Raw genomic sequence first — 25394 nt, 5'->3', positions numbered from 1 at the left:
ACATGACCCCCTTTATGCATTATAGTAGAGCCCTGCATTTCTGCCCGAGCCCGACGGGCCCCAGCTTATTTACGGCCCACGGGCCAGGCTTCGGGACAATTTTCACGTCAAAGCTTAGAGGCGGGCTGGTCCTCGGGCCTGTTTTAGGCTTCTCCTCCTTTTAATACTTTGGACATCCATTAATTAAAATAAAGCATGAGAAGCTGATGATGGTAAAACAAACATATGCATAGATATAGTGCTGTGCTGGCAGAAACATGATGAGACCATAGCTGCGTCTCATTTCAGAGGCTGCGTGCACGCGTCCTCATGTTTAGTGTAGCAGCGAGTACGCCTTCAGCGCAGCAGCTGGAAGAGTGAGAAAGGAGGGCTGAAACTGGATTAAAATTAGGGATGTTCATTTCGGTGTGACCCTTGTAAAATAATTTTCAACTTTAACTTTAATAATTATTTTCAAGGCTTTAGTTTTATACATGCGCAAATACAGCATATAAAACATCAGAATATGAGTATTCACACGTCACACACTTGCAGTGCTTGAATGGAGAAATTGCGCCGGCGGCTTGCGCACATACACAACATATCAGTTCTCGCATTTCTAACTTGACATCGCAGCCTGTTTATTATCAAAATAAAATACAGTCAAAGTTACACTGCTCAATATATATATATATATAGACTAGTCTGTACAATCTGTGGCGTTCAGCGCTATACTATCGACTCACTTACAAAGCACATATGTGAAGGATGTATTGTTGGAACGCGAGCGAAGTACAAAGCCTATAATTTACATAATAAATAATATTTCGCGAATATGGAAACATTTGGATTTGTGCCGAATTGGAGAGGCGACATGTTCTTTTATTTTTCGTTATGATTCTGTTCTGAATAGGCTACTGTTTATAGGATTTGTTGTCTATAGCTATGTTTATAGTTTTTCTTTTTAAAACGTCTAACTGTTAGTATTAACTGGTCAAACTTCTTGGTTAACAGTTAACCAGTCAGTTATGAGCATCCCTAATTAAAACTTTCCAATGCGGATGCTGTGCTTTTTCTCCACAATTATGTTTCTCTATATGAGAGTGTTCTTCTGGCTGTAGCATGTTGTCTCGTTTTTCGTTTGAAAATGACCATGTTCAGTGGTGACGCTCTGATTTTTGATGCATAGGTAAGACAACCTGTAAGGTTTTTTTTTTTTCTTTTTTTTTTTTCTTTTTTTTCCGCAGGCTGTTACGAGCAGCAGAGCAGCCCGCCTGAGCTTGTAAAAAAGTTGCTTTTTACTGTGGTAGTGCTAATAAACCTTTAAACTAACATTGTGTTATGTTTATATTAGTGTTTTATATCTATGGCTTTTATTGTAGGTAAAACAAGTGTTGATTTGAGAGTCTAAATCGATCAAACGTGCTCAACTCACTGTCGGCCGTTGCGGTCATCACTTTAAGATACATAAACTTTAATTTAACAAAGAAGTGTTCCAAACATTTTTCTAAATTAACTTAATAAAGAAACGAAAAGGATTACAACTACTTTGCAATTAAAAACAAAACTGAACATTTTAATGGCTGCAACAAAGGATGCGTTATGGGGAGGATTAAAAAAAAAAAAGGGCTCCAGTCAGGTTCGGGACGAAAATTCTGACAAGCTGTCGGACACGGGCCGGGCAGGGCCTGAGCGTCTCGGGCCAGGGCCGGGCTAGGGCCTAGATTTGTGGCCCGTGCAGGGCTCTACATTATAGGGTTAAAACAGCAAGATCTGAGAAATTAGTGGCTTCTGGCCACATATAATCTACTTCTGGGAGTAATTCTTCAGTTTATAAGTCCAGGGTTTCCGCGGGGCATTAAAAAGCATTAAGAGTCATTAAATGGATTTTGCGAAAGTTAAGGCCTTAAATGGCATTAAATATCATTAAATTTCCTAATTTTTCATTTTTTAGATAGTTTTGAATAAAACAATAATACTACCAGTTTATTTTGAATATAGGCTTCATAATTGATAACTTTGATTTGCTGTCGCAAAATATGTACACTACACACGCGGAACCAGTTTTGTAATTGCAAAAATTGCCGTAACGCCATTTTGGACAGCGGCGGGCTGGGACCTGGATGCTTCTCAGACGGAAGGGCCAACTTAGCGACTTTTCAGACCCATTTAGTGACTTTTTTCCCAAGAAAGCGCATTGTGACAAATCTAGCGACTTGTTGAAACCTTATCTAGCTTCAGAGACTCACCGGTACTGCCGCACGAGCGCGAGATCTTGTTTTCCTGCCGCCGGCGCACCTCTCTCTGCGTCTGTTCTGTTCATTGAGCGGCTAAGAGCCGCATTCAGTTGAGGCTGTGCGCTCTGTCAGAGAACAAATAAAATGGGTACTACTGAGTGATCATTTTATCGAAAAATGGGCTACTTTCCCATAGACTGGAGTGAGATCATAGACGTCATATCTCTGTCGCGATCCTTCCTGGCATTCACGCGCCTCAGTTCAAGCAGAGCGGACGAACCGATCATCTCTTCCACTTTACTAGTTACAACAACCTCTGAAGGTATGTTGAAAGATACAGTACAACTTAACGAAATCCGTATCATGTCTCATGTGATCGCTCAGTGAGTGTTTCAAAAACGGAAAGACGTCTATAAAACAGATGGTAAAAAAATGTCACATTTACCTCAGAAAAGCCGTTCAATGAACTTGGAGAGGAGAATTTTGCTACATATATGCACTATAGGATATTGCATATCCCTTGTATTTGTACTTAACATGTGCTTCAATATTGAATGTATGTTTGAGTAAATCCGTTTTATGACAGCATTTAAATGTTTTTATATAGCCTAAAAAATAAGTAGAAACATAATTATGTCATAAAAAATGTATTATAACGTTATTATAAAAACTTCTTTATGGGTAATTTATATGTAAGTAGCTTACAAATCGATTAATTTTAACCTTTAATATTATAATGTACCAGCTGTGGTTCCCTGTATAGTTTACAGCATTATTTGATAGATTTTTTTCTTTGAGGAAATTTGCCATTTACTTTACCTTATAGTCCCCAAATTAATCATTATTGAACTGAAGGTAATCAAATTAAAATAAAGTCGCAAGCTCCTGAATCGAAATCGAATCCAGTTGTGAAATTTGTGTCAATGCCCAGCCCTAGTGTCAATATATATATATATATATATATATATGTATATATATATATGTATATGTATATATGTATATATATATATATATATATATATATATATGTATATATATATATGTATATGTACATTTTTCAGAGTGTACTAAAATGCTCCGTTTACATTTTAAAATCACATCTCATGGGGGAGGATGCCTCTACAATCACAGCAAATGTCTTTATCTTATGTGTATGGTGATTTTGTCAGACGTCTCGATTATAAATCAGGATTATAGCACTGGTTTAACATGTCAGGGCTCGACATTAACACTTGTCCATTAGTCCGGGATATGTGGATTTTTTGAAGGAGCAAGTGAAAGAGACTTTCTGATGCCTGGCCGGACAAGGAGCCTAACTAAAACGTCAATACCAAAAAAAAAAAAAAAAAAAAAAACCCTTGGGAATCACCAAAACGCGAGAATGACCGACTGATTTTATTACATTTAGTGTAAGTGGTGATCGATAGTCGATAATAATAGGCTGTTTTAGTCACTTACATTTTAGAAGGAACATTGACTGTGTTTGTTCAATTTTAGCAGCGAAAATATTTTCAAAGATCACAGTAGAACCATAGCACAGAGGTCTTCAACCCTGTTCCTGGGGACCCACTGTCCTGCAAAGTTTATTTCCAACCTGCTTCAGTCACCTGCTTGGGTATTTTCAAACATGCTGAAGAGCTTGATTAGCTGCTTACGGTGTGCTTGATTAGGGTTGGAGCTAAACTCTGCAGGGCAGTGGGTTTCCAGGAACAGGGTTGAAGACATTTTCGCTAAAATTATGTGAGCACAAAGAGTAGCACCAGAGAAGCAAACAAATGTAAAGGACTGACACTTGGCAGAATGCGAATGCAGCAATGACATGATAAATATTCTAATTGCCGTATCACGTCATCTATCGACATTTAGCAACATTATATATATATATATATATATATATATATATATGGCATTAAAAAGGCATTAAAATGCATTAAATTAGATTTGATGAAACCTGTAGAAACCCTGAAGTCTTTTATTAGCAAAAGTGTTTTATTAGCAACTTGTCACTGTTAATATGAGCGCTTTAAAAAAAGAACTAGTCAGTGGATTTGCCAGAGTTCATGAGGTTCATGATATCTCAACTTTGAAGGATGTTTTCTTAGTGAATTGGTAATGGATGGCCTGTTTGTCCATTTAAGTTCTGAAAAAACAATACCAATCTGTATGGTGACTGAAATGAACATTTTAATTATAACATTTGCCAAACATTGAAGGAAATGGCCTGCTGCGGATGTTGTAGGTGTAGTTTCTTCTGTGTCTTTGTGGAGCTCCACAGAAACCTGCTGAACTTCCAGCTCAATAACTAGACCTCTTCACATTCTTTTCAGCAGATGCACAGTCATGAAACATTTATGTCCTTTTTATCTCAAGTAAGATCAAGACTTTTATATAATTACTCGGATTACAGAACAAACCAAAATCTTTCTTCAGGAAATGCCTGACCACCAGCGCAAGGATGAGTGCTCTTGCGATCTGCTGTTTTGCACCTGTTTTTCTCCTTTTGAAGAGCTGGCTTTGCGGCAGGATTTGTCAGTTTTATACCTCGTAGATTCTAATGAGTCCTGCAGATGTTGGGTCGGGGCTTTGCAGCTGTGTCCTGCTGTTGATTTTTATATTTTATTTGACTGAAGTCATAATGACCATTGAAATTGAAGTATAACATCAAACAAAATTCATAATCAGCAGCAAATGGTGTTTTCAGTCTGCACTAATTAATAAATGCAGTGGCCATGTGTTCAAATGCATTGAGCTTCATTGCTCGTGCAAGCAATGTGAGTTCAATTCGGGCTTGTACCATTTCCAGATTCCTCAGACAGGAAGGATTCTGTGTTGATTTGAATATCACGTTTTGCCATTTTAAACACCTCACCTTTGATTCATTGGAATTGGAAATGAGTGACTCAAGCCGGAATCAAACACTGGTTGCCCGATCAGGTTGTACGGTACTGTTACAAAAAAATAAATAAATAATCTCTAAAGGCCCGGGTATACATTTTCCACCTTCCGCTCCATCTCACTCACAGTCGTGTCTGCTGATCTTTCAAAGTATATTCAAGTGCGGATGGACGAGTTTGACACATGCATGGTACAAATGCTTTTTATACTCTACCAGACGTCAGAGGGCAGCACTGAGTCATGTCATTTACAGGACATTCAGTTAGTAGGATAGAAGAAGAAAAGTAGCGCATCCACCATTGCGTGCAAAGTTTAGATCAAGAACCAAAACAAAAACGATAGAGAAGGATAGGATGCTTTATTTTCTGCAGACCCTCCTGATGATGTTGTATAACGCGGACGGCCGAAGTATACTTTGGGCTTGAGTAAACTATGTTTTGCAAATTTGGTACCTTGCTACAGTGTGCTGCAATTCAGCAGAATTCAAGAAGTATGCTGTGAAATGTGAAAGCAACATTAAGATTTAGGGGTTTAAAAATGCATCTATGCCTGATCTGACAATAAAACTGTTTGTTGTTGAGATTTTAGGTTTTGGTGTTATGGTCTAGAATCATGAGCTGAAATAAAATGGACCCAACAATTTTGTCTGAACACAAACACTTGTGCGCATATCCATGTCTTTTTTTTTATTAAAAATAGACTTGATTTGCTAGTGTGGTGTTATAAAATCATCTGATTTTCAGCTCTTTCGGAGCTTTCTGAATTCAGTTGTGTTTCAGCACATGTTCTCTTTCCTTCCAGTCGGTGGTGAAGACGGGTCGGCTGCTCATCAGTCATGAGGCTCCAGTGACCGGAGGCTTTGCTGCTGAGATCAGCTCTACAGTTCAGGTAAGAAGCAGATGGGAAATCAAGGCTCATGAATTAGAGATTGATCAGTACAGATTAGTTCAAGCATGACCTATTAACACTCGGCAAGCGCCAAATGCGAGTAAAAATCGGCGTTGGCGAGTGTATATATAATGTTGTCAATCAAGTTGGCATTTTTTATGAATTCTAACAAAGCAGTGTTGTGAGAAGATGAGCGTGAACAAATGTCAACGACGCTCGGAACAGTTAAGCCTTGCCAATTTAAATATTCAAGCGCAAAAAGATGTGAAATTGAACTTAATTCGTTACTCACACGCTGCATGTGAAGTTTAAACTGTAACAAATTAAACTTTTCTTTCTCTGAGTCTCATTGTTACCACAGGATTCTTTTAGGTTAGTATTGGTTTGTACACCTTAACATTCTCAATTTAATAAAGCATGTACAAAGCATAAGACTCTCATTGATCAATGCATGTATTAACAAACATCATTCAAACCACATACAACCCTCATAACTCAAAGAATAAATGAATGAATCAAAAGGTGCCTTAAATGAGACCTATAAAGAGTCCATAAAGAATCAGAGTCCATAACAAAAAAAGCAGTCCAAAAAAGCAGTCCAAAAAAACATGATAATCCCAGCAAAAAAAAGGAAAAAAAGGTGTAAGGTGTAATTTCTGGATTCCTAAGGCAATGCCACTGAAAAGGAAAAAATAATCCTCAAATGATCCCAGAAGGAGAAAACGTGATAATCCACTGGTAACAGGCCTCAAAAACCGTCAGGCAGTCCTTCAGTCAGTGTGCCAGATCAAACTTAGTCCATTGCACTCGCACAGGTGAGAGCCTGCCATTTTCGAGCACCTTTATTGGCCTGTCTTTCAAGCATGCCACCCCATGAGCTACAACTTCCCTCAAAATGGCCGCGCCTTGACTTCCTTACCCAGAGGCCTTTTACAGTCCTTCCTCCCTTAACACATTCCAATTCAATGTAACAAATCCCCTGCCCCGACAGAAAATGGTTTACATACAAATAGTTTACCTAAATAACCATAACCAAAAATATAAACAAATAAATAATCATCAAAGCATTAATTGAAAAATGTTTTCTCTTTTTCTGATTTGTGGAAGTGTCACAAAACAACCAAAGCACGCGCCCGGAAAGCCGCGTCTCAGACAGCGCACGAATACTAAATTGAGTTCTCTTCATGTCTTCTTGCGCTTGAACGGACAAATTCACGCAAAACTATATTTAAAAAAAAAATGCCCGCCTCAGCGAGTATCCTAGTAAACATAGTAGGTTATGTTTTAAGTGAACATAAATGGTAACACTTTACAATAAGGTTCATTAGTTAATATTAGTTTACTACATTAGTTAACATGAACTAATAATGAACTGCATTTATTAATCTTTGCTAATGTTAATGTAATTTCAACATTTACGAATACATTAAAATCTTGTTAACATTAGTTAATGCACTGTGAACTAACATGAACAAACAATGAACAACTGTATTTTCATTAACTAACGTTAACGAAGATTAGCAAATACAGTAACAAATGCATTGCTCATTGTTAGTTCATGTTAGTTAATACATTAACTAATGTTTAACCAATGAACCTTATTGTGTTACCACGTAAACAATATCAGTATATCGGATCTGTGCATTATGTCCTAAAGTGTCAACAGCCTAATATTCCTGCTGTTGTCTGTGTTTTTAATGTTAATCAAACGACAATAAACAAAGAAAAAATCACTCACTGCTCTTGACTGAATAACTTTTGTAACTTAAATAAGGATTAATCTGTTTAATTTAGACAGTGCAGACTATGCAGTTATTTTACATTTGATTACTTTATTAAATTATCTGAATACTACTCTTAGATCCACCTGAAAAACCTGTCTGAAAACCACTGTTTATTTTATTTTCTTAAGTCACCCGCCATTGCCAGGTGTTGTAAAAACTTAATTTTAGGCCCTGTGTTCAAGTGTTTAGTGCTTTTTGACACAATGATTTACAAAATAATATTTGGACTTCAAAAAAAAGTTCCATTTATTTTTAGACCTGTGGCATAAATTAAGGCTAGGCAAGTTTATTTATATAGCACATTTCATACACAATGGTAATTCAAAGTGCTTTACATGAAAAGGAAACAAATAAATAAGGATAAAAATGGAATGCATAAGAAATAAAAATAACAATAAAAGCAGAGAATACCACTGTCTGGATGGAAGAGTCAGTGAGTTTCTGTGAGAATGTTTGTCTGGTAGCTGTGCGTTTAAACAGTACCCTTGCTCTGGGACTTCCCCATATTGGCTGTCTTTCTCTGTGGTTTTCTCTCTGCACCTAAATAATCTGTTGGACGTCTCCAACAGATCCAATTTTTCACCTAAAATCGACCAGGACTGACCCTCCAGTCCGCACTCAGTTAATTTGGTCCTCGACCTCGGGTTCACTCAAACCCACTACTCTCACCACGCGGTTTCAATTTTGTTTTTATCAAAGAAATCTCTTAACCACACTGGTTTACCACAGAGATGTCTCAACCACTATGGTTTATCCCTTTTCCCCAAATGTTTAGTATAATTTTCTGTGTAATTTTTAATTTGTCTCTTCCCCATATTAGTTTCACTAGATTTAACTTAAGAACTAGTCTGACCAACTAGCTGGCCACCATGGGATAATCATTCTTATTTTTCAAATTCATATTAAACCAATTTACATTTAGATGACTAACTTAAGAATAGTAGAAGCATCTTATGCAACTGACCACAGATATTAAATTATTTGACTCATTTTCTCTTTGTCATCATCAATCATTTAATATTATGCAAAATATACTTGAGTCCTATGAATCCTACCCCAGACTGTTTTCTGTTTTCTGTTTTCAAGCTGACTGGTGTAATTTAAGGCCCTGATATACTCACAGCAAAGTTCTTTTTCATTCTTTGCTTAGGGGTAAAAAGTTTGAAACACCTTTGCAAAAGCCTGTTGCGAACATCCTGAGATCAGCGTTTAGATGAATATGTAAATACGTGCTGCACACTTTCCTCTCAATAACAAAATAAACACACAACAAAATGACAGTGGTGAGAAAACAACAGTTGAGAATAAGAAAGCATCTGATCATGGCAATGTGGATATGTTTTCACCAGCTCGGCAATTCAGCACTCCAGTCAAGTCGTCACGTTTATTTATATAGCGCTTTATACAATAGATTGCTTTAAAGCAAGCAGCTTTACAGTATCAAACATGAAAAACTGTGTCAGTGCTGCTTTCAATTAAAATAACAACCTTAGTTTCTATTGAAGTTATAACACTGAACAGAAGAAATGAACCATGGAAGATTTCCATGAGATGCACCTTCCTTTTAGTTCCAAGGACCAATGGTAGTTGAGAGGTGTTTACCAGAACTTTTCCAAAATGTTCGCTTTGGCAAGCTGTTTCGAACTTCTAAAACTAACTCGAAACAAACTTAGTTTTGGCCTGATTTTGTTTCAAATTACATCACACAAAAAGCAACTTTTAACTTTCTAGTTGCTCATCGATCAAATGTCTTTGATGGAAGTGTTAACAAATCCTGCCTGAGAGGTCAGAGTTACAGCAAAGTGTTTCAAGAAACATTTCTTCTTATCAGTGTTGAAAATGGTTGTGCTGCTTCATATTTTTGTGGGAATTGTGATTAAAAAAAATTCCAAAGAACATTTATTTGAAATAGAAATCTTTAATGTAACTGTATTTACTGTCACTTTTGATCAATTTAATGCAGCCCTGCTGAATTAATATATTCATTACACGGTACAAAAATTGTACTGAGCCCAAGTTTTTGAACAATAGTGTACACATTCATGAGTGTCTCAGATCTCAGCGAGCTCGTGCTGATGGTGGAAATTTTATCAAGAGATTCATCCATGCATAGATGCAGGGCCCATCTTTAAATATAAACATCAGTCACGTTTCCACTGACGTCAAAGTTTGTTAAAGCACCTGTGTGTGTGTGTGTGTGTGTGTGTGTGTGTGTGTGTGTGTGTGTGTGTGTGTGTGTGTGTGTGTGTGTGTTTGAGCGGGGTGGGCACACTTGGGCAGTGATGAGTCAGCCGGATGTGCACAGATAATGGCATTGAACAGAAAAGTTGCAAAAGAAGACTATTAGTTGCACTATGTAAAACCTGAACTGTGGTCCAGCTACTGATGTCTGTGATAACGGCGGCCCGTGAATCTGCCCCCCACCAAAACACCCAGGCCCCAACACAACACATGGCAGTGACAGTCATTTCTGCAGTCATGACATTGCCTTTTGGATTTTGGTGATGTTTGCTCAGGGAAGCATCACTACATCACAAAAGTGTGTAGTCCCACTGAACATACTTAACATGCTGTTGAAAGTGCAGTTCATATACGTGCGTTGCATTATGATTTTCCAGTCGTTTGGTTCTGTTAGCAGATCTTGAAAATCTACTGTACATCCTTTTGCAATTACGGACAGAACACAGTGAAATACACCGTACTGACTGCTGTTTAGCTTGAATTAATCTTGCTTACTTAAAGAAGACCTATTATGGCCATTTTTTTTTTTTAAATAGATTTTAGATTATTGCAGCTCCTCTCTTCCCAGTCTGTCAGTAACGCTCTGTTTAGTTCTTCTAGTCTCTATGAAGCCCCTCCTTCTGAAAAGCACAATGTGCTCTGATTGGTCAGCTGAACCACGTGTTATGATTGATCTGCTGCTTCGAGTTTGTTTGGGAAATGTCACACCCGCAAGTTTCAACACACTACTAACTTAACTCAACCAGGACTCACAGTTTTTTGCATGTCTTTAATAAAATACAAGTTAGAGGGCTGCATTGGGATTGGGGTCCTGCAGGACCCAATGTAAATCTCACGGGAGTCTGCGATTTTTACCTTTGCTGCGGGTGGGAGTGGGTGGTCAAAAAATACAGCGCAGGATTTGCCTCGTAACAAGAAAGGAGTCAACAAAATGAAGCTCGCCGCAGTCCATCAGTAACATTCTCTTCCTCCATAGCAATCTGGAGTAGGCTAGGCCAAGTGATTCATTATTTGAAAGTTTTTTAGTATTATTACTTTATTTTTTGCTTATATATTTATATACAGTATATATATACACACAACAGTTCTTTCTGGTTCTTGAATCTGATTGGCTGAGAGGTCTTTCCAGCCATGCAATATTCTACTAGTATCACCACGGGAACCCTTTCACCTTGTGAATCACTCCGCTGTCAGTATTCTCACAGCGAGTGTCACGGCGGACGAGCAAACACCATATTTTTATAGATACTACTGTTATTTTGTAACGGAATGTAGTTTTTTAGGCTAGAATATAGATGTTTAGACCTCAGATATGCAATTTACAACATAGCGCCTATTTGAAAATTTTAGACGTTTTCGGAGATGTGAGCTCCAGGCCGTCAGCGAGCGTTCAGCATTCATGTATCCGCAGAGAACAGCTTCATCTTGGCCAGTCCTTCGGGAATTTGCCGCTGGCTCTTGTGTAGATAATGTATAAACATGAGGTATAATTCGTTTTGGGTATATCAAACGGGCAATCTTTGGTCTTATTAATGTATTACTTGTTCCAGAGCTAACAGATTTGGCTTAAGGGTTATATAAGTTTAATCACTTTATATTTACATTGAAATTAAATCCTGTACTAACTAGAGCGCTGCTTTTGTATGTTTGACTGAACTGTTTGCTTGTGTTTATTTCCTATTTTACTTCTTATACTGTTATAATGGCTATAGTTGTTGATTTAAATATTATTGTTCAATAAATATTTTATATAAATAACATTTTTTGGTATCGAGAAAGAGTCCATTAATGATTTCGACTTCAGTGAAAGTTACAATAATATGCCATTAGATGGCGGCAAAGACTTTATGAGTGAGTGAGTCAGACGCAAAGACTTTTATATTGAAATGGACTGAAACAAGGAAACAAGGATGTTGTTTTTACTTTAAACAACATCTTACGAGACGCAACTGACAAATGCATTGACTAGCGCAGTCATGGGAAATCCTCTCAAATGTTAAAAGGACAAAGACAAAGATATCGCTTTCCTCAGTGGACATTCAAACTGGTTTTGTGATTATGAATATAAGTTTGACCTGAAGAATATCAGTTAGATGCAGGTAATACACTCACTCAGGCGATCTCTCTCTCATAATACTCTACGTATTACAGTGAGTTTCAATGAAGCGACTCATCGTTCCTTCGTTACTAGATCTAAAGTGACGTTTCAGAATTAGTAATGGAGGCTTGGGCTCAACTGTTAAACTGTCAACTTGAGATTTGAATCCGTGGCAGAAGGAAGTAGTTCCTCACAAAAGAGGGTTTTTAAAGACTCTCCGTCACTGTATGTAATCACAATGCCATAGGTAATCACAGCGTGCTGATATACAGCCAGATCGCACGGCTACTTGTGTGATATTGCTCCTATATATATATATATATATATATATATATATATATATATATATATATATATCACATCATGTGTGTTGTTGAGGTGAGTTGGCCACCTCATTCTTGACTTCTGCAGAGATGGTAAGAATCTAGTTGTGTTATTCTGTCACAGTAGAGACACATTCAGCTTCATGCAGCAGAGATGCTGAAGTCATTGAGCAGAGGATCTTACAGAAGCTGAGACTGTGACAGCAGATGACCATACTGTTATTCCTGGATCGAGGGCTGGAACACGGATATATTTCAGATTAATCTCTGTGTTCCTGGACAACTCCATGGAATAGTTGGAATAATATTTAATATCATCTGTCTCATTTTCTTTGTCTGTGTATGAATAAAACAACCATAAAACATTTCCTCTGGAATGTGTGTGTGTGTGTGAGGGGTCAGGTGTTCTCTATATTGTGTGGACAAAATGGATGGTAAGGTTGGTAATACCAGCAAATTTTGATCTTGTGGGACATTTTTTGGTCCCCGTGAGGAAATCAGCCTATAGAGCATACTATTTTATTTTATTTTTTATTTTATTTTATTTTTTTTAATTTAAAAATGCAAAAAGTTTTCTGTGATAGAGGTAGGGTTAGGGGACAGAATGTACAGTTTGTATTGTATAAAAATCATCATGTCTATGGAAAGTCCCCATAAGGCATGTCTCTCTTTATGATGCAAGCATGTTTTAGACTGTATCTGTGTGTCTAAAGCAGAGTTGAATTTCTTACTTTTCAGTTCATGAGTTCATTTAAATTCATTTGAAAATTATTTAACATACAGCATGTTGAATTGGAACAATTTTCTGCATTGTAATTCACACAACGGAGGATTTTTATTAGTTTAAAGTCGGCATGAAATGAATTTTCGCCCTGTTTTCTAAATGCATACTGTAATTTTTTTTTCTGAATGATTCCTCTGTGCTTACATTTTTTTTTTTTTTTTTTTTAAATTCCCTGTTATATTTCATGTAAACTATCTTCAATACTGTCCAAACAATTAACAGCCATTAGAACAGATGTTAATTTTGCAAAACAGCACCTTGTGCTCAGATAAATAATCTCAAATGACAGTTCTGCATTCTGTTTGCTACTTCAGTTCATTTTCAGCAATAGTGATTTAAAATGCATCTCAAATCAGCTCTGAATGTCACACAACCCTGATTTGTGGAGACTCGTGGGTAAAAAAACATGAGAAATATCCAGTCCTGACATTTGTTACTGTGCTGAGATGATTCAATGTTTCTGCATGTCTGAGTGACAGTGAGGTCTTCTGACATGCACAAACACTGACTATTATCAAGTGAAAAATAGCATGAAGTTCAGAATGATTGTCTAAAAATGGTCTTTCAGATCAGTGCTTCTGATTAATACATCATGTACGTACTAAAGGATCTGGGAGCTAAAGGATCTGAATGGCCGAGAGGAGCTTCTGTAACCGTGTCTGTGAATTTGAGTGACTCCTGGAGAAGATTTACGCTGCTTTTAGTTGTTCAGTTAACAGATTGTAGGTTACAGTCCCAGAACTAAATTAATTACATATTTAGTTTTTATTACTAATGGCTGGTCATAAACCGCCTCATTGATGTTGATTTTGGATTTCATGTTGTAACATGTGGGAAACAACAAATTCACTGGCATTGAAACTCCTGTTTCAATACAGATAACTTTTTTCTGTTTTCTTTGAGTGAGAATTGAAATGTTTGTGAGTATGTGAGTGTTTCAGAGTGTCTGTCTCATATGTGGCTTTGGGCTCCTCAAATACGCAGTGCGCATTTGTCTTTTTTGGCTCTCATAGTCAGTAATATTGGCATTTCCATATCACGATAATCTTTGAATACTCTGTAATCTGCGGCTGTTGCTGGTTCCACTCTGACAGCAAAAAATGTGTTTGTGAGAGTGTGTATATAGATACATTTAAAGATGCATATGTATGAATGGATTATATACACTACTATGCTGAAATTTGGGGTTTGTAAGATTTTAATACTTTTCAATAAGAAGTCAGTAAGAAATTTTATTCTGTCAGGATACATTAAATTTAGTGACTCTAAAGTTATTTATAATATTAGAAAAGACTCCTAAAAAAGTGTCTTGGTTTCCAAAAAAAATATAAATATATGGGCTGTTTTCAACACTGATAATAATCAGAAATGTTTTCTTGAGCAGCAAATCAGCATATTAGAATGATTTCTAAAGGACTGAAGACAGGAGTAATGATGCTGAAAATTCAGCTTTGATCTAGTGTTAATTTCGTTAAAGAAATCTACAACGAAAAATGTTCATCAACAAAGTTTTTCCACTGACTAAGGGGCCGTTTACAAGACACTGGTTTCAACTAAAAACGGAAAACATTTTATGCGTTTTGGCCATTCATTTACATGACAATGGCGTTAAGGTGGCCTAAAAACGCAAACTTTTGAAAACGGGTTTTAAAGTGCAAGTTTTTGAAAACGGTCTCCATGTAAACAACAAAAACGCGAATCTGTGAAAACGATGACGTCATGCAAATGCGTATTACAGTTCAGTCTGAAGTGTTTTATCGCCATCTAATGGCCTGGCAGCAGAATACAGCGTTTTGAGTCATTTTCACGGATTCGTATGAATGGGGATTGTTTTGACAATGGTGTCGTCTGTACACAGAAAACTCAAAGGAAAAACTTCTCTGTTTTAAGCATATTGTTGTCGTGTAAATGTACCCTAAGGCAAGACGATGACGAGGTGATAATAAGGCCATTAAAGGATAACTGTGACTATATCAACATGCCATATTGTGGACAAAAAAAGACAAAACTAAAATGTAGTTAAAAGAACGAAAACTTTACCAAAAACTTTTCTATTTTTGTTGAAAAAAGAGGAGCCAAAACATCCCAGACTTGTGTACAAGACTCTATTAGGCGAGCGTTCATGTTTGCGGTTGCCAGATATCGAGAGCTCAAATCCCAATCAGTTTTTCTGTTAAACGGATACATCTGGCAACCATTCGCACAGTCTCTCTGCCAAGGCGCCATGATCTGAAAACGCCGACATAAAGTGTCATGAGAAATCGAGTCTGCTTAAATGAAAGTGTCATTCAGCTAGTCTGTGTTCTGTCATGGATCTCGACTGTATTGTTTGCGATTGTGGTTGCTGATTGTACTTACGCAACCTCTGTGTGGCAATATGTACAGTCTTTTTTGCCGTTGTTTTAATGGAGGAACATTAATGCAACTTGGAATTATTGAATTTACTATTAGGAATTTCTCTGTTATAAAATTTGAGAGTAGGTTTTTGTTTTACCAGTTTTCATAATGTAGACAGGGCGAGTGTATATCTAAAGTCTTTGGTGATTATTTAGTTTAGGCTATAATTGATAGGCTTTAATAAATCTGTACACTAGATGAGATTAAATAAACCATGCATATGAATCAATATTCTGTTGATTTGTGCTTATTGGTGAAAGAGCAACTTCTAATGAAATATAAAAAGAAATTTCCCAAATGACAATTAAAATTTAGCCATTTTTAATCTTTTTAACCATTATACAGTATGACGAAAATATGACGAAAATGTAAGTTTTCATTGACTAAAACGAGACTAAAATGCTCAGACATTTAGTTGACTAAAACTTGACTAAACAAAAACAGGACAAGGTTGACTAAATATGATCAAATCTAAAAGTTACATTTGACAAAGGACTAAGACTAAATAATAAAAAAATAGCTGACAAAATGAACACTACTTTGATCACAGGAATAAATTACATTTAAAAATATATTCACATCAAAAACAGTTATTTTAAATTGTACTAATATTTCAAAATATTACTGTTTTTACTGTATTTTTGATCAAATTAATACAGCTTTGGTGAGCATAAGAGACTTATTTAAAAAAAAAATCAGTAGTGTATATAATTTATTATATAATGTAATGATATTTATGTGTACAGTGGACGCAAAAAGCACTGGACACTTAATCTACACATACAAATATATTAATATCATCACATTAAATGATGAAAGCAGGTGGCATTTAACTCATATTTTAATTTGTGTCTCTGATACAGAACTGTCAAGTTATCTTCATGATGATAGTTACAAGTATTTGATATAACAATGCCTTTTCATATACTGATGAAACAGTGAAATAGTCTAAAATGAAATGGTCTTGTTTTCAGTCCACGTGCAGTGGCTTCAGACTAGACTGAACTTCTCTGTTCTCCTGCTTTTCCAGTAAGAGTATTTAGAGGTTTCTTCTTGTTCTTCACGTGGGTCAGGTTGGCAGGTACTCTTCCGCCTTTTCCCCAAAATTACCCTTGGCTTTAAAACTGAGGACAATTTACTAAATATACATATTGTAGTGATTCAGTCCACCAAACTGTTTTATAACACACTTTAGCTGATGTTAGATTGGCTAGCTCTGTTTTGCGTTTGTGTTGTAGTTTTGCTGAATGTGCACATATTTGGACCACTTGGGTTGGTTCTGTTTCTCAAATGAAACTTGACTTCAGAAGATCTGGAGTATAGCGCATGAGTTGTACTAAACTACTTCGATGCTTTGATTATCCAATCAGTGATGGTGGAAGAGAAGATAGAGAACATGGATGAACAAATGTAAATGCCAAAAACATCAAAAGTTTGAGAGTGTGGAAAATGGGAAACATTGTTTTTCTGCACTGCATGAATGTATTGGAGTGAACTGAAGTGAACGAATGTGTTGCATCTAATTTTAACTCCTGTCTATCAGCAGATGTCCTGATGTGTCCTTTCCTGGAGTCCATTTCCAGTCATTACAGACCACAAAATTCAGATGCATCACATGTAGATAAATCTATTTCTGAGCAGCAGAAGCACTATGTTCATCTTGCCACATCAAATCCCAAAACGGTGATTATGTGTAGGCCGAGCAACAGGATGCCAGGCTCCTTCTGGCCACTGAGCGGCAGGCCGACTGCAGCTGCGGGATGGATTCGAGCATCCGGGACCTGCCACGGATCTGCAGAGCCTTTTCTGATGTCTCTTGGCAGAGCTGGAACTGCCTGCTGATGCAAATCTAAAACACATTTTTGTGTTTATACAGGACGTCATGTAAAGCAAGCACAAAGCCCTTTAATGAAGCTTGACGCTCTTTTGTAGGCACTTCAGAAAACACCAGCAGACGAGAGAGTTCGCCCAGAGTGCGACATGTTTCACACTTAGCTCATTCATTTTCTGTGTTCGGATTTGGGTACGGAAAAGCCAAAAAGCGTCCATTTAGAGTTGGAGGTGTCTTCGTGGACAGTCAATTTCAGTGTTGGCTTTGTATGAGAGGAAACATAAGACCCTTCATAGCTTTTCCTGATGCACAAGTTGTGATGGTTCTGTGAAAATAAGTGTTGTGTTTTGTCATTGGGAATTGGGTTTGTTCAGCGTCCATTTGGTGTTTTCTGGCTTGATACTTCATTTTAAAGCTCTCCAAAAGCCTCTTATTGGGGTCATGACTAAGGACATGAAGAGATTTTTTCCAGTTGTTGCTGTTTATCATGCAGCTCATGATTTGCACACACAATCTTTTCTAGTTCCTCCATATTTAAGACATATTCTTTAGTTCAACAGTGCTTTGACTATGTCTAGATAAATTACAGTGTAAGGCTGGATGCTTACACAGCTGTTTTTAACCAATAATTGGAACAAAAAGCAGTTGAAAGATGACGTGCATAATTCAGTTATATATCTGACTCCAATATAATTAATCTGACTCCATTAAAATTGTTGTTATTCTTTAACCTTATTCTTTAAAGGTAAAAGTCTTTCTTAAAACTGAAAGGAAAACGTAGGACGTTTAGATAACGAAAGTTACAATCCCTATAGCTTTCAACATTATCAGTGGTAATAGGAGTAAGGGTAGAACTCTTTACTGCCCTAATACTTCAGAAATCCCTTTAAATGTATACATGTGAATTAAATGTGGGATAATGGCCTTCATCGTCACAGCGTGCTAATGCCTAACTGGTGCAATGGATTTATCAATACAACAGCATTCACGAGAAATTCAAGGGAAAAATACTAAAGAGTTAGTTCACCCAAAAATGAAAATTCTCACCCTCATGACATTACACCTGTAAGACTTACGTCTTCAAAACACAAATGAAGATGTTAATTAAACTGTCCCTCCTTTGAGAGCAGTGTTTGAGGAAAGTAATACTCTGAAAAAGTAACTCAGATATGTTGTTGTAAATTGAAAAAGTAATGTTACTTTACTAGTTACTTGGAAAAAAGTAATCTGATTACGTAACTCAAGTTACTTGTAATGCGTTATCCCCAACACTGTTTGAGAGTCTATTTCACCAAAACTTTCAAGCTTCAAAATGAATCTTGAAGACACGCTAGACTGAACACGTTGGTTCTTGTACATCAAGGAAGCACGTTTGAGCTTCCATTTTCCTTATTTGATGCTCTGTATGTGCGTTGACCTTTGTTTGTCTGTGAATAAAAGTCTAAATTAAATCTGTTCATCATATAAAGCAAACGTGCCTCTTCAGAGGACTTATGTCAAAGTGAAATTAGCTCTCTACAATATGAAAATAATCGATTTCATAAGTATTGACATACATCAGAACTGGTGTCTCTTGACTCTAATATAAATAGAGTCAGTGTTGATGCAGAACTTGCAACATGAATGTAGAACAGCAACAAATCAGTGATTAAAGTTTTTCACCTTCACATGAAGGAATACTTTTGATCAATTTAATAAGTGTCAAAATATTTAACTTGAATGAAAACATCAAAGCTTTTTGTATTCACCTTATGTAGCAATGCGGTAGTGATTGCCACCATAGGTAAATAATTGGAAGAATAACAAAATGCTGTAAATGGTCAAATAAATTGCGCTACAAACCAGTGTGTTTTTGATTGCGATAATAAATTAAAACAAGATCTTCGCAATTTAACTTCGCAGAGGCCTTTAGATTAGACTGACCAAATATGATGTTGATCTGATTAAAGCTCTAGGAGGAGTTTGTTAAAGTACAACATCTGGAAATGGCAAAAACTGCAAAAAATTTGCAGAGAAAATTCGAAATATCTCACTTCCTGTTGGGTTTTCAGATTTTGCACCCAGGGACTTTTTTGTAGGTACTGGGCTGTTACATGTGTCTGCCGAATTTCATACCTGTATGTGAAACGTAGCGTGAAGGGCGCTTAATTGAAATTTTGTAGGTGGCGCTATCGAATCATTTTGCCTAATTCTGAAACCCATATCAGACGTAAATTTTCACCACTTCTGATGCGTGTGAAAAGTTTGAGTTTTCGAGCATGTTTAGGCTCTCAAAAATGTGATTCATTTCAGAGAAGAAGAAGAATTGACTGAGCGATTACAATAGGGTCCTCACCATCGGTGCTCGGGCCCTAAAAATAACAAGTACTAGTTTGCAATATCATGCAGCATAACAGACTGTTTTTGTACAGCTAAAATAAATGGAAGCAGATGAGACCATAAGCCTCGACACAATGAAGTTACAATGTCTGCGTCACTCTTACATTAAGAATATGGTGAATAGGCTCTGGAAAAATAAAGATTTGTATGGTACAAATTATTAATGGAGCTGAATGTGTTCTCTGCAGGAGGAGTGTTTCCTCAACTTGGAGGCTCCCGTCAGTAGGGTTTGTGGGTATGATACACCCTTTCCTCACATCTTTGAGCCCTTCTACATCCCGGACAAGTGGAAGTGCTTTGAGGCTGTCAAGCGTATGATCAACTACTGAAACCCAGGTATGATTTTTCTGTCATATGATATAGTGAGAATATGGAGCTCATACCCAGAGGAAAAAACACCTGAATTGTATTCAGAGGCCTAAACTGAGCAAAAATATGCAATTTGGTGCAAAAAGAAAGATGAAATTCTGACAGCTCGTAAATCAATGAGATCTTTATAACAGTATATCAGACTACTTACATAAAATCATAAAAATATCAGTTGTCACTCTATATCTTCCAATAATGTCTTAGTAAGATGATATATTTAAATGCTTAATTTTATGACCAAAGCTCTGTAGTTTTAAAACATATAATGCAATGCAATACAATGATTGAGAGATGAACAAATAACTTGATTTTTAACATGATTTTTCTAAAAAAAATGATGTTTCAATAATCGAGTAATCCTAAGATGCCTCAGTCCAGTACATCTTGAAATAATAATTAACAATATAAAAGTTAATCTTACATTACTTTATAAAAATCAGTAAAGATTTCACAGTAAAAAGACACATGAATGACAATCTGAAGGTGTATGTTTGTACAATTATACTAAAAGGCCTTTTACTTACTAAAAAATTATAAACTATCAATCAGATGACAGAAGGCATGTAGTAGATTGTGTGCAACAGATTTTTCAGCAAAGTTTTGATCATGTTGATCATTCACTCCCAGTGTTGCCATGATTGACACCATGGTAACCATAGCAACATTCAGGCGTGCCTCTTGTTTGAAATTAATATTACACCGACTAAAGACTGCAAAACATGGAAGGCCGCTTCACAGTGCGCTCTCTTGAAGTGTTGCCATGCCCAGGTATTATAAGTGTTTTTGGGCTTGTTGTTTGGGCTTCGATCATAAAGCGATCAAGTTAATGGAGTTATGAAATATGCAAGTCACAATATTTTGCTCTTATTTTTAAATATCAAGCATTTGCATTTATTTAATTTTTTATGGGCTTATTCTTGTTGGCTGTTTTTCTAGCAAGATCTGGCAACATGAATGAGTCAAGGCTCGTACACAGTAAATTTTGCAGTGTTAAATTAACTCTATAAGAGTCAAATTTAACACTCGGCCCGAGTGTATTTGGTCCCACTCAGAATTGGTGATAAATTGACTCTCGTCATTGTGTTAAATTTTCAGAGTTAAATTAACTCTATTTTGAGTAAAGATTTAACACTGCTCAACACTGAACAGTGTTACTAAAGTTTAACACTAGGGGAAATTAACTCCGATTAGTGTTAATATTTCACTTATGTAGAGTTTGTTTACATTTATAATAGTGAAAAATTTTCTCAAATTTTAAAACCAATTGGTGTTTTCAAAACAGAAAAAAAAACAAGTTCAACAACATCACATTTAAAACATTTATTTAAACGCTGTCAGGCTCAAGAAACATACACGTATATGCACAAAAATACGTCACATCTGCATGAAATGACAGTACATCACTATATGCAGTACAGTCAACATCTTTGTTGTAAACTGAGGTCTGAATGAAAGTGTACATCTTGTGTAGAATAGTGTTATAAGTGGTGCCAAAAACAAAGTGTGCCTTAAAAAGTTAGTTCACCAAAAAATGAAAATTCTCTCCTTAATAACTCACCCTCATGTCGTTCCAAACCTATGAGGCTTTTGTTCATGTTCAGAACACAAATGAAGATATTTCTGATGAAATCTGGGAGACTTCTGTCACTTCATTGACAGCCTACACAACTACCACTTTCAAGGAGCAGAAAGGCAGTAAAGACATCCTTAAAGTAACCCATGTGACTCTGGTGATCTGACTCTGGTGATTTTTTTTTTTTTTTTTTTTTTTTTTTTTTTTTTTTTTTTTTTTATTATGCAAACAGATAATTACAATATTTACAGAAAAGAAATTAAATGCAAAATACAAAGACCAACAAAACATACATAACCGCCAGTATGATTTGGGTATGTGTGTGTGTGTGTGTGTGTGTGTGTGTGTGGGAGTGGAAATATATGAATAAAGGAGCATGTAGGAAAGTACAACAGACATAACCAGAATTAAGAAAAAATATATATCAAAAAGGAGGAAACAATGATGAAGATAATAATAGTATCACACGCAAAAAATGAGGAAGGTGACAATAGCAACAGTATTAATAATAAATAATAATAATAATAATAATAATAATAATGATAAATCCAATTAATAAGAAATGACAAATAGTAATAATAGTATTAGCAGTAGTAGTAATGATAAATATTAAGAAATATACTCATTTCATCCGGAATGAGGGGGAGGTTAAAGGATCAGGAAGAGGAAAAATAAAGATAACAGTAATAGCAATAATGATAATAATATTAATAATGGTAATATTGATACAGCCATTAATAGTAATGATAATAGTAGTAGTTGCAATGGCAGTGATAATAATAATAATAATAGTATTAATAATGGTAATATTGATACAGCTATTAATAATAAGATATTATAAAGCTGCCTCTATTCCACTCATGGCCATGGCATAGGATAGACCCCCGTCAGTGTCATGTTGCAACGAGCTATCAAGGTGCGGTGCTGTGGGGCCGAGGGTCCCAAAATCCATCCCCAGCCGTCCCACACATGCCACTCTTACCCTGTCTGTGTTTTTTTTTTCTTTTTTTTTTTAAAATAAATATGGCTGCTTTCATTGTTATACTCATAATATGTTTGTCAATTAGTGTATAATGCATTAAAAAAGCATGGCGTGCAGCATGGAATCAGCCCAGTGCAAAGCCTAGGCCGCCACGCCCACGCCACACTTACCCTATGTGTGTGCATTTTTTTATTTTTTTTTTTTTTTTTTTTTCCCCTTCCTGCTTTAAACTTATTTTATGTTCCAAATGAATGTGTGTGTGCACCTCATCTAATATGTGAAGCATTAAAACAGCGAGACAAGTGCTGAGCCAGCCAGAGACAAGAAATCCCAGGTGAAAGTACAAGCTGGAAGGCGAAAGCCCAAGGCCCCCGGTCCCACATCACACCCACCCACACCTAATCAAAACTGCACATGTCAGGGACTAGTATGCCACAGCCAACCAGGGTCCAGAAACAGCAAAAAAAAAAAAAAAAAAAAAAAAAAAAAAAAAGAGGAGAGAGAGAGATTTAAATGTAATCTTATAAGTATTTTATTTATATTTGATATTAGTCGGTGTTGCTACCTCTTCCTGACCCCCCTCCCCCCAATCATGTGTGAATATTGATGGTGTACCATTGAGGATGGCTTCAGATAAAGAAGGTCGGTGGATTCATGACTGTAGGAAGTTAAAGAGAGATGACCAAGAAGGGTGTAATTCTGATGTATTATTTTGAGTGGAGGTAGACAAGTTTTCCATGGAGATGTACTCTATTAGTAAATTTTTCCAAGTTGTAATATGTATGGTGTTCCTTGATTTCCAGTTCATGAGGATAGTTTTCTTGGCGATAGTTAGAGCCACTAGGAGTAATTGACTGTTTGTACTGTTTAAATTGATTATGGATATGTCACCTAATATACAGAGGGAGGGAGACAGTGGGATGTGACATCCCATAAGGTTGGATAGTGAGTCAGTAACGTTTTCCCAGAATTTTTTAACTGAGGTGCAATCCCAAATAGCGTGTAAATAGGTGTCTGGAGTGTTTTGTGTGCAATGTGAGCATGTTTCTGAAGAAAAACCCATTTTAAATAATTTCCGTCCAGTTAGGTGAAATCTATGAAGTACTTTATACTGTATAAGTTGTAAGTTGGCGTTTTTTGTCATGAAGTAGATATTTTTACAGATTTGTGTCCAGAAAGCGGCATTGGGAGCAATGGATAAGTCTGATTCCCATTTTGCATTGGGTAGGCTTAATGTATTGTCTGATTTGGATATTATTTTATATATTTTGGAGAGTAGTTTTTTTGGGGAGGTTATATTAATTAGCTCTGAGATTGGAGGGGGAAGATCTAGATTAATTGTCTGAGTGTCGATTTTTGATTGAATAGATGATTTGATTTGTAAATATTCCAAAAAACAATTACTCCCAATGCCGTATTTCTGGACCAAGTGGGAAAATGGTGCCAAGTTGTCATTAAGCAGGATGTGTTGAAGTTGTGTGATGCCCTTATCTACCCATGTGCGTAAGTTGAGTGGCTTCTTGTTAACCATAAAATCTGGGTTATTCCAGATCGGGGTGTATTTAGATGGTGCAAGAGGGGTGTTCGTGATTTGATGAAATTTCCACCAGGCTGTCAGAGCTGCGGCTATTGTCGGTGTTTTAAAACAGTGATGCTTTTTGATTGTCTGATTATAGAAAGGTAATTCTGAAATGTTAATGTCTTTACAAATTGACTGTTCAACATCTTGCCATGTGCTTTCTGATGGGTTTGGGTGAATCCATTTGTATATATTTTGGAGCTGATTGGCCAAAAAGTAGTGGTAGAAATGTGGTGCTTCCAGTCCTCCTTGTGTTTTTGGTTTCTGTAGTGTAGTTAATTTAATTCTTGGGGTCTTATTTTTCCAATAGAATTTAGTGACGATTGAATCTAGTGATTTAAACCAGGTGAGGGTGGGTAGTGCCGGAGTCATTGTAAATAAATAGTTTAATTTAGGGAGTATAGTCATTTTAATTACTGATATTCTGCCCATAATGGATAGTGGTAAATTCATCCAGCGATGAAGGTCATCATTTATTGTTTTAAGTAATGGAGTAAAGTTGAGTCCAAATAGCTCTGACAGCCTGGGGGAAACATTAATACCTAAGTATGTGATATAGTTGGTGCACAAAGGAATAGGTGGTGTCTGGGATGTCACATCCAAGCTGTTGGAATGTAATGAGAGTATGGCAGATTTACTCCAGTTGATTGAGTATTCAGAGATATTAGAGAATGAATCAATGAGTTTAATAGTTTCTTGTAATGATGATGGTGGGTCTTGTAAATATAGTAATATATCGTCAGCGTAAAGACTAATTTTGTGGTGCATGTTTAGTGTTTGAATTCCTTTAATGTAGCTGTTTTGACGGATAGCTGCTGCTAGTGGCTCAATGAAAATGGTGAATAATGAAGGGGAGAGTGGGCATCCTTGTCTAGTCCCCCGTTGCAGTGTGAAGATATGTGATGTTAGTCCATTGGTGATAACAGTGGCTGAAGGTGATGTATACAGAATTTTGATCCAATTAATGAATGACTCCCCAAAACCAAACCTCTCTAATGTGGAAAACAGGAATTTCCAATTGACCCTATCAAAAGCTTTTTCTGCATCGAGAGTAA

At 36.4% G+C, this 25394-nt stretch overlaps 1 protein-coding gene across 1 annotated transcript in view; it reads left to right on the top strand.

Moving 5' to 3' along the window:
• bckdhb (branched chain keto acid dehydrogenase E1 subunit beta) overlaps positions 1 to 25394 on the top strand; it is a 104081-nt gene that overhangs the window by 70683 nt on the left and 8004 nt on the right. Inside the window, exons 9-10 of the mRNA XM_051865494.1 lie at positions 5913 to 5999; positions 20025 to 20172. Coding sequence (XP_051721454.1) covers positions 5913 to 5999; positions 20025 to 20165 — 228 coding nt within the window. The 3' untranslated portion in view covers positions 20166 to 20172. The remainder of the gene's footprint in view (positions 1 to 5912; positions 6000 to 20024; positions 20173 to 25394) is intronic.

This window comes from Ctenopharyngodon idella, chromosome 16 (assembly GCF_019924925.1).
Source record: "Ctenopharyngodon idella isolate HZGC_01 chromosome 16, HZGC01, whole genome shotgun sequence".
Classification (NCBI taxonomy): Eukaryota; Metazoa; Chordata; class Actinopteri; order Cypriniformes; family Xenocyprididae; genus Ctenopharyngodon; species Ctenopharyngodon idella.
Note: the sequence above shows the minus strand (reverse complement) of the source record. Positions and strands in the feature narration are given on the sequence as shown.